At 58.4% G+C, this 8,970-nt stretch overlaps 2 protein-coding genes across 3 annotated transcripts in view; one reads left to right on the forward strand and one right to left on the reverse strand.

The window, feature by feature from the left end:
• Positions 1-1,974: 1,974 nt before the first annotated feature.
• Positions 1,975-3,874, forward strand: PHLDA2 (pleckstrin homology like domain family A member 2). Its single transcript, XM_069066577.1, has 2 exons — positions 1,975-2,637; positions 3,448-3,874. Exon 1 carries the CDS (start codon positions 2,177-2,179, stop codon positions 2,600-2,602), a length of 426 nt encoding a protein of 141 aa, XP_068922678.1. The 5' UTR covers positions 1,975-2,176; the 3' UTR covers positions 2,603-2,637; positions 3,448-3,874.
• A 3,547-nt stretch (positions 3,875-7,421) lies between these two features.
• SLC22A18 (solute carrier family 22 member 18) overlaps positions 7,422-8,970 on the reverse strand; it is a 71,948-nt gene continuing 70,399 nt past the window's right edge. For both annotated transcript variants that reach the window (XM_069066579.1, XM_069066578.1), the window contains one exon: positions 7,422-7,655. In XM_069066579.1, the coding sequence (XP_068922680.1) occupies positions 7,468-7,655 (188 nt within the window). In that variant the 3' untranslated portion in view covers positions 7,422-7,467. The remainder of the gene's footprint in view (positions 7,656-8,970) is intronic.

Raw genomic sequence — 8,970 nt, forward strand, 5'->3', positions numbered from 1 at the left:
ACAAAACAGACATTGTTTGTTTTCCGGGTGTCGTCGCACGGGTGGGTGTGTGGGGGTTTGGTTGAGTCCCCCCCCCCCCCCCCCCCCATTGCTTAATCAATGCCTAGATTTCCAAGGTGCAACTCAAACCCTGGGCTTTCTGGGTCTCCTACCTCCTGCTGCCGAACACCACCCCCAAAGTCAGACTCCCTGTCTTCCTCTTGTGCCCCCAACAATACCGAAAGACAGAACCTGCCAGAGATAGGCAGTGGCCAGGGCTCCATGCCACCAAAGGTCCTCCTCTAGGCTCTGTCCCTTTGGGGCTCAGGACAGCACCATTAGCAGCACCTGGCCTAGGTCTTCCCTGCCCTCCTCCAAATCACTTAGGTTAGGGGGCTCTGTCCTTCTCCGATCAAGTCACTGGATCATCTCCAGATGGGATTTGGGGGAGGAAAGTGAGGCTAGGGGCCAGGAAGTGACTTCTAGCAAGCACAGAGGCAGAATTAGAACTCAGATCCTCCAGCTCTTTCTAGCCTCCCGTGCTGCCCTCTCCTAAGACTCCTCTAGGGGGCTACTTAGCCGCTACTTATGGGCTGCAGAGCAGGCAAGCCTGGGCATGGCCAGAGTATCCTCTCCATTGCCTCCCCACCCCGGGGCTGGCCCCAGACTCTGGTTGTGGAACAGAGATACCACCACAAGGCTGTGCCCTTTGTAAGTACCTGACCCTTTGGGGGCTGCTGATCCGGAGAGCCAAAAGGGAGCAGTCCCCACTGGCCCTCTGAGACCTCACATTCCACTAGGCTGGGAATGCTCTGGCAGTGTGGGGAGTTAGGATCTCTCCCGGACTGGGAAATCCTGGAGGGGAGGAGGCGGGCTTTTCTAGTCAGCCAGTCAGTCAATGAGCATTGATTAAGCCCCTACTATGTACCAGATACTGTGTTAAGCACTGAGGACAGATTAATGCTAAGTTTTGATTTCCCCCCTGGCCAGGCACAGGGCTCAGAATCAGTGGGAGTGGGGGAGCGTCACACATTCATCTAGATGGGAATGGGGGTGGGGCGGGGGTGAGCAGGCTGAAGGAAGATGGAGCCTGGGGTAGCTCGCTAGTGGGCAGACTTGATTCAGCCTGGGAGGGGAGAGGCAGGAAAACCCCATCAAGTTCCCTGAGTGGGTTGTCTGTTCGTAGGGTCGGATTTCTGGGTGAAAACTGAGTTAGGAGGCTGTAGAGGGTGGTTGGCAGGATCCTCCCGCTGCCTAGGAACTCCAGTTCAGCCCAGAACGGGGTTGGGTGGGGCGGAAGTTCTTTCTTCCCAGGGAAAGTACGGTTGAGCTTGGGGCTCGGGGCTCAGGGCTCAAGGGATGGGAAGAGGGAGATGAGTCACGCCTGGGCTGGGTTGGTGAGGCAGGAGCCGCATTCCTGGGCAGCGTCCACGCCTCTGAGATTGGCGGACTGGGAGGGAGATTGGAGAACAATCTAGGGGAAGAGAGGTCACAGGGAGCGGGGGAGGGGAGTAGAGGTGAATGAGGCTGGGTAGAGGAAAAAAGGAGAAGAAAGAAAAAGGGAGAGAGGAAGGAAGGAAGGGAGGGAGGACGGAAGGAAGGAAGGAAGGAAGGAAGGGAGGGAGGGAGGAAGGAAGGAAGGAAGGAAGGAAGGAAGGAAGGAAGGAAGGAAAGACGAGAGAGGGAGAAAGGGAGGGAGGAGGGTGACGAGGAATAGGGGCCCAAGGGGAAGGGCAGGTGGGGACAGTAGGCGCTGAGAGCGGCGGGCTGGAGACTGGTGTAGGGGGAGGGAAGGGAGGCGAGGGTGACAGATGGGACAGGAGAGCTGGCGGGGGCGATCGGGGGCCCCGGAAAGACAAAGGGGCGGGCCTAGGGCGGGGCGCAGGCCGGGGTCGGTGGCGCACGTGGAAGGCACCGGCCTGGCCCCGGCGGGCCGAAAGAAGAAGGGAGGAGCAGGGGGGCGGGCTTCGGGGCGGGAGGAAGCAACCCTGACATAAAGCGGCGGCTCGAGGCCGGCGGCCTCAGTGCCAGCGTCATCCCAGCCTGCGAGCGGAGCCTCTCCCACCGCGCAGCAGCGCGCTCAGTAGCCTGAGCGCCCCATCGTCCGGCTGCTCCCTCTCGGTATCGGTGCCGTCGCGGGCGCCACCGGCTGTCCACGCTGGGGTCTGACGGGCTGGACACAGCTGGGTCGGGAACCATGAAGGTCCCGGGAGCCGTGCTCCGAGAGGGCGAGCTGGAGAAGCGCAGCGACAGCCTCTTCCAGCTGTGGAAGAAGAAGCTTGTGGTGCTGAGCACCGACCGCCTGAGCCTGTTCCCCGACGGCCCCGCGGCGGCCCGGCGAGGCGCGCGCCCAAAGGAGCTGCGCTTCCACTCCATCCTCAAGGTGGACTGCGTGGAGCGCACGGCCAAGCACGTCTACTTCACCATAGTCACCAGGGACCGCAAGGAGATCGACTTCCGCTGCCCGGACGAGAGCTGCTGGAACGCCTCCATCACCATGGCTCTCATCGACTTCCAGAACCAGCGCGCCATCGAGGATTTCCGGAGCCGGCAGGAGCTGGAGCGGGAGCGGGAGCGCGAGCAGGTGGGGCCTCCGGAGCGCCGGCTGGCCCGTGCGCCCTGAGCCTCGTCCGGCCCGACCGATGGAGAGAGGCCCAGGTGAGGCTGGTGGGGCAACGGGCGGACACTGAGGCGGCCCTGCCTCCCCTTACCGGCTGCGTCGCCTCGGGCCGGCTCCCGGAGTCCTAGCTGGGGGCCGGGTCTCCAACGGCTCAAGGAACGCGGTTTTCTGGGTCTAGCCCGAATTCCCATCTCCTGACTCCCTGCTATTCTGACTTTGGAGTGGGATCGATGGGATCCATGGGGTGGGGTGCGGGGAGGCGAGAACCATGCCACCTTAGGGAGCCAGGCACAGGGGGACTATATGGCCTTCCACGGGGGATACAGGATGGCTCCCAAAGCCAACTTCCTTCCTCCACTGGCGAAACCTCAGGCTGTTCTCGGACGGGGACCCCAAAGCTTGATCTTCTGCCTCCAGGACAACTCCCCCCCCACCCCCCATGTGTTTCGTGGGACCAGCAAAGATTATTCTAGAAAATGATAGAGGGAGGATATTCCCGGGGTTGGAGGGGCCGCATCCCTAGTGTCTGGGAGGATATATGGCCTGGGATATAGATCAGGGCACCTGTAGACCTTATGGGCCTGGCCACACCAGTGTAGAGTTCCTGGACCTACCGGGGAGGTCTGGGAGCCCCTCGGGGTTTTCCCCACTGTAAGCTGCCGGACCGTAGAGAAGCTGGCTCCGAGGTCTTAACTAGGGCCCCGGAGGCTTCTGCCCTGGGCTGGGAGGAGCCGGACCCTGCTCTCCGGTTATCTCCCAGAAGTGCCCCACCGACCCCTCCTATCTCTAGACCGGAAGGAAGCTGCCCCGCCCCGCCTTAGCACTGACCGGTTTTTTCTCTTCCTTAGAGCCTTCTGGCTGGACCTTGATGGGGACCCTGTCTTGCACTGGAAGGGCCCCTGGGGGGCCCGTGACAGAAGAGGTGCTGAAGTTGAGAGCCAGATCTCCCTGCCGGCAGGGAGAGCCCCGTCCCAGATGCGCCCAGGGGGCCTGGGCTCTGCCTGGCTCCAGGCTTGGGGGGGAAGTGGAGCCAAAGACTTTCCCACCGGGTTTGGGAGGCAGCTGCCGCTCCGGGGCCGGCCTCGAACCCTGGACGCCTATTTATGAGTTGTGAAGACTGGCGATCCGCTCCGGGGGGCGGCCAGTGCTTAAGTTATTTGTGGTATCTATATATTTGTATTTATTTCAGTGGCTAGTTGGCTTCAACATTCTGTCTTAATATTTTTTTTTCATGATGTGTCATTCCAAATAAATTACTTGAAATGTTCACTTTTTTATTAGCATCTGTGGTGTGGTGAGGTTCATTTTCGACCTGAATTTGGGATTTTGAGGGGTAGAGGCAGCCGATGGGGAATTCCCGGGGGTGGGAGCCCGAGGGGAATGGGGCTGAGGCCTGAGCCCCTGGTTAGCCTCCTAGGGGTGCTGAGATGGAGTAGCCAGGGCAGCCTGGGATAGCTCAAGGACCTTTGGTGGACTCCAGGATCTGGTTTACCCACTGTGTGACCTTGGGCCTCCCGCCCCCCCCCACATTTCCGGGTGGAATGATTTGCCCCCAGGCTTCTGGTTCTACTTGGAGAAAAATGTCTCTTTTCAAGATTTCCTGTTCTTGGAACTGGAAGAGTCAGCAGTGGTGAAATCAGAGATCAAAGGCCCCGAGATTTGGAGGGCCTTTGTTCATTTACTTCCTGCCTTTTAAAGGGCAGAAACCTTTGGCTCCCAGGGCGGATAAGACTAAGCCAAGGTCACACAGCTGAGTCAGTGGCTGAGAAGCCAGGGCTCCTGACTTGTAGCCTAGTGCCTGGGCTCCTAGCTAGCTGCTGGGAGCGGACACCAGATGGGTAGGAGGAGGCAGGACCTCCTGATGCTCTCCACCGGCATGCTCTGGATAGGGAGGGATCAGTAGAGTTACATGGTTCTAGGTATGAAAGGAAGGTGAGGCAGCCATGGGTGAAGGGAGGGACCCTCTTCTACACCCATAGCTGGTGCTCTTGGGAAAGGGGGTGTTGTCACTGCCTTGGAAGGGATCTCCTAGCCCCAGGGGAAGGAGCTGGAAACGGCCGGTTTCCTCACTGCCATGGTGCCATGGGAGACAGGAAGGTCAGAACTTGGCAACATGAGCCCAGGCTTCCTCAGCTCCTCCTCAACCATAGACTTCCTTCCTTGGTGTCTTTGATTTTCTCCCTCGGATGGCTAGGGAGGAGGCCCTGGTGACTTGATTCTGGGAACACCTATTTCCCATGTCATGCTCAGTTGACAGACACAAAGCATTTCTATCTTCTCCCTGTGGGAGCCTCAGACATCCCTTCCATACCCCTGCTCCTCAAGGCCTGAGCAGGGAAGGGGACCTACTTTCCAAGCATGGACTGGACATCGGGAAGGCCACTGCCCCTTTCCTCCTCTCCCTCAGCCCGTGCTTCCTAGGTTTGGGGAGCCTCAGAGTCTGCCCTGCCTAGAGACATTTCTGGGGAGAATGTCTCTAGTCATTGCCTAAGAAGGGCAGCTGTGCTTGGAAGTCCACCCATGTTCAAGCATTGGAAGGAGAAGGTTGGGGCAGGGCCTTCTGAGGTAGCTGGGGCTGGGTGAAATAGTGCCAGGATTCTCATTGGAAACCCCAGGGGGTGGTTTAAGCCCTCCGCAGAAGCAGCCTCTCAGTTCTTTGATCTTAGCCCAGACCCCCAGACCAGCCTCTGAACTCTCACCCTCACAGGTGGCACCGACAGATGCCAGTCTGGCATCCTACCTTTCTGGACCCTCATCTTACCTCACCTAGTCATCTATGGGCTCTCTGGAGGAAGTCTCATACCCCTGCATTGTGCATTCAGGGCTTCGGACACAGCAGGAGTCAATGAATGAAAGGGAACTTCTGGAGCAGGGAAGGTCCTTTGGCAACCTTGGAAACTGGAAGAAAAGTCTCCTCCTGCCCCTTGGTTTGGGGCTCAGGCCTCTCCCTAGAGGGAATGACTCCAGAACACGTCTTGGTCTTTGGGTTTCTAAGGCCTCCCATAGAACCTCGAATGCAAGAGGTACTTAATAAGTGGATATTGGTCGATGTCTGGATGAATGAGTAAGCAGCCCAAAGAGCCTAATAGCAGAGCTCCATGCCTTTGGGGAAGGAGTACTGGCCTGCTGGTGACCCTGCAGGGCCCCCAGGATACTGTGGTTGGCCATCTCCGAACTGGGCCGGATGAGGGCACAGCACAGGGAAATGCTGCTACCTGGCGGAGGTGGGAGGTGGTTTGGGGTGAGAGGGAGGGGGCACTGCTTGGCTGAGACCAGATGCTGGAGGTGCCATCTGGCCAGTCCACAGCTCTCTGTTACCACACCCTTGGGCCTACTTTGGAAAAACCGTCCCTTCCTCAGGGAAACTTTTCACTCTTGGCCCCAGGCCCAGTGAAGCCTTTTGTGCAGGAAACTGAAAGGTGCAGGCCCCTCCCCAGTGGGGCCCACACAACCCATCTCAGAGCTAAAGAGGCAGAGAGAAGGAAAGGCAAATGGGGCCAGATCTCCACAATCCCTATTGTGAGCACACGCTCCCAGACAGAGGCAATGTTGTCTGCAATCCGTCCACTTCTCAGACCTCAAGACTGCTGGCCACAAAGTCTGAGGCTGTGGGTTCAGATCCCCTCTCTGATACTAACAACGACTTGTGTGCCCTTGGCCAAGTGCTTGCTCTCAGTTTCCTCTGCTGTAAAAAGGGTCAAATGGCCCCTGAGGTCCCCAGAGTTCACCCTGGACCAAGGTGGCTGGGAGCTCAGTCTTCATTCAGCCTTGGGCCTGGGTCAGGCCTGGAGCATCCCTGTCTGCTCCCCTCAGACTCAAGCCCTTATTTCTGCAGGTCTTCCGGGAAGTGGGAGGGGGCTCTAATATGGACTGTGCCTGGCATAGTGCCATGGTGCCAGGCATACAGCAGGTGCTTAATAAGTGCTCAGTGACTCGACTTCCCTTCTCTCTGGGGCTCAGTGTTCTGATCCAGCGAATACAGGATGGCAAGGACACCATGGTTTCTTAAATTTGCTTGATTAGGTTTCTTCAAGTGGGGCCTCACACCCAGAGCAGGCTGGGAGGAGCCCATGGTTGGTGAGCCTTCTCTGGGGAATTCTGTTCTCTTTCAGGGACTCTCCCATTCAGCCCCTCCCCCTTGTCCCCAGCCTCTTAACTGGCCTCCTGGCCTCTGGCCCCCCTCCCCATCCCAGTCCCCTCTCCCCATCCCCCCCGTTCCTCCCTGTCTCTCTGCCTAATGTTCTGACTGTCCTGCTTCTGGCTCCAGAGACTTCCATGGCTGCCCCCAATACTGCCTGACAATGAAAATAGACCCTGCTGGCCCTGGCACTCAGTGCCTCGAGCGGTTTGCCCTCCATCCTTGTCTCCCCCTTTCCTTCCTGCTCTCCACATTCTGGTGAAGCTGCCCTGCTTCTTTTGACCTGCTCTTTCCCACCTCCACGCCTTTGTCCACGAGGTCCCCCCTACTTTGAAGCGCGTTCCGTCCCAACTCCAGGGTCAGGCTGCCTTGTCTCCTTGGACTCCTCATCCTACACATCTTCCTTCACCTCAGGTCCCTCCTCCCTCCAACAGACTAGAACCTTCTTGAGGGCAAAGGCAGAGAACACAGGAGGAGCTTAACCAGTGGGTGGCAACTGAATACTGTTGTCAGGACTCGGCTCGGGCTGGCCTCCTGGGCTCACAGACCGTGAGGATGGATCCTTCAAGCCTTTCCACCCTGTGATCTGCTGTTTCCTGGGCCTGTCTCTAGGCCTCCCAGGCCTGGGCTGGGCAGGCAGGAGGCTCCTAGAAGCCTGCCTCAGCCAAGGAAGAAGAAGAGGAGGAGGGTCCAAGGCATTTATTACCAGGATGGGGGGGGGGGGCAGAGATCACGGTGCTTTCTGGGCTTTCAGGGGAACATTCTTCTTGCACAGATACAAGAACAGGAGAAAATTGACAGCAAACTGCAGGAGGCCAAAGGCAGGGACTCCATATCTCTTGTACAGGAGGCCGCCGATGGTGGGGCCGATAGTCCGAGTCAGTGGTTGGACAGAGGCACAGATACCTAGCATGGCTCCTGCGACCAAGGGAGAGAGAGCAGCCGTCAGGGACGTCAGGGCGGGGGGACAACATGGGCCCTGACCCTCCCGTTCATGGCTTTGTTCTGGGAGGGGGGAGCGCTTCAGGATCCCCCCAGTCAGAGCTGGGCAGAGCCTTAGGGAACAGCTGTTCCAAACCCCTCACGGGATGCTCAGGGCCGGGGAAATCACCTTTCCAAGGCTTCGGAGGGCGTTGACCAGGAAGTGCCCCCCTCCTGCCCCCCAGCCATCTGGGCCTGAGGACTGCCCCTCCCCTATCCCGGTGGACTCTGGCCTCTGCCCCCAGAGCAGAGGGCAGTCTGCGCTGTGCAGTCTGCCTGGATGCCCCCACTCCACTGTTTCCATCCTGGTTTTCTTCTGCCCTCATTTCCCCTGTCAGACTGAGGGAGCTCCCAGGGCTGTGCCTTTGGCCCCGGACCCTACAATGGCTAGGGGTAGCCTGTATCGGTCAGGGGGTCATGAGCAGAGCTCTGGCTTTGGCCTTTGACCTCAGACATGTACTAGCACCACCGGCCTCGGTTCACCCATCTATTCAGTGGGAATGATGATCACACTAGCTTCCCAGGGCTGTGATCAGAATTAAGTGAGGTAATGCATATAGTCAGTGTGTAATAAATACTTGTTCATTGATTGACTCCTAGATGTCAGCTCCCGTGACAAGGGCCATGTGATGGCAGGGAAGGGAACTGGAAGGAATACAAGCTGGGGGGCAGATGGCCTCTCGGCTGGACCCAGAATCAGGAAGAACCCTGGACAAACCCAGTGACCCTGGATAAGTCAACTCTCTACCAGCTTCAGGTTTCCTCTCTTTTCTAAGACAAGAATAGTCATCATAGGCATCAATGGACCTCCCAGGAGATGCTATGGCAGGTGCTTGGCAAGAGGCAGTGGGCTAAGGACAAAGCCTGCTCTCAGGAGGGGCCCAGCAGCCAGGCCTTGGCTATACCAGGTGCCAAGATGCCAAGCCCACAGGGGCTTCCTGCTTCCCCCAGCTCCTGGGCCACAGTGTGCCCGGGAAACAGAGACTGAGACGCCTGACAATGGGACTCAGACCTCTGAGGAACAATGATTCTGGTACTTGCTGGCCAAGAAAGATGTCATTGGAGCAGAGAGCCAGCACACCCTCCTCTCTAGCTCAAGCTTCAGGCGGGGCTGTCAGCATCAGCCTTGGTGAATATGGATCTGCCCTGGGCCTTCTGGGCACAGGGCCTTCTGGGCACAGGGCCCGGGGGCCTAGATGGGGCCTGCAGCCTCTGCCCTCTGGGAATTTACTGTCCCAAAGGAAAAAACGGG

This window comes from Petaurus breviceps, unplaced genomic scaffold (genome assembly GCF_028583685.1).
Source record: "Petaurus breviceps papuanus isolate PSGF00001 unplaced genomic scaffold, PetGlider_PUasm1.0 90721, whole genome shotgun sequence".
In the NCBI taxonomy this organism is placed as follows: domain Eukaryota; kingdom Metazoa; phylum Chordata; class Mammalia; order Diprotodontia; family Petauridae; genus Petaurus; species Petaurus breviceps.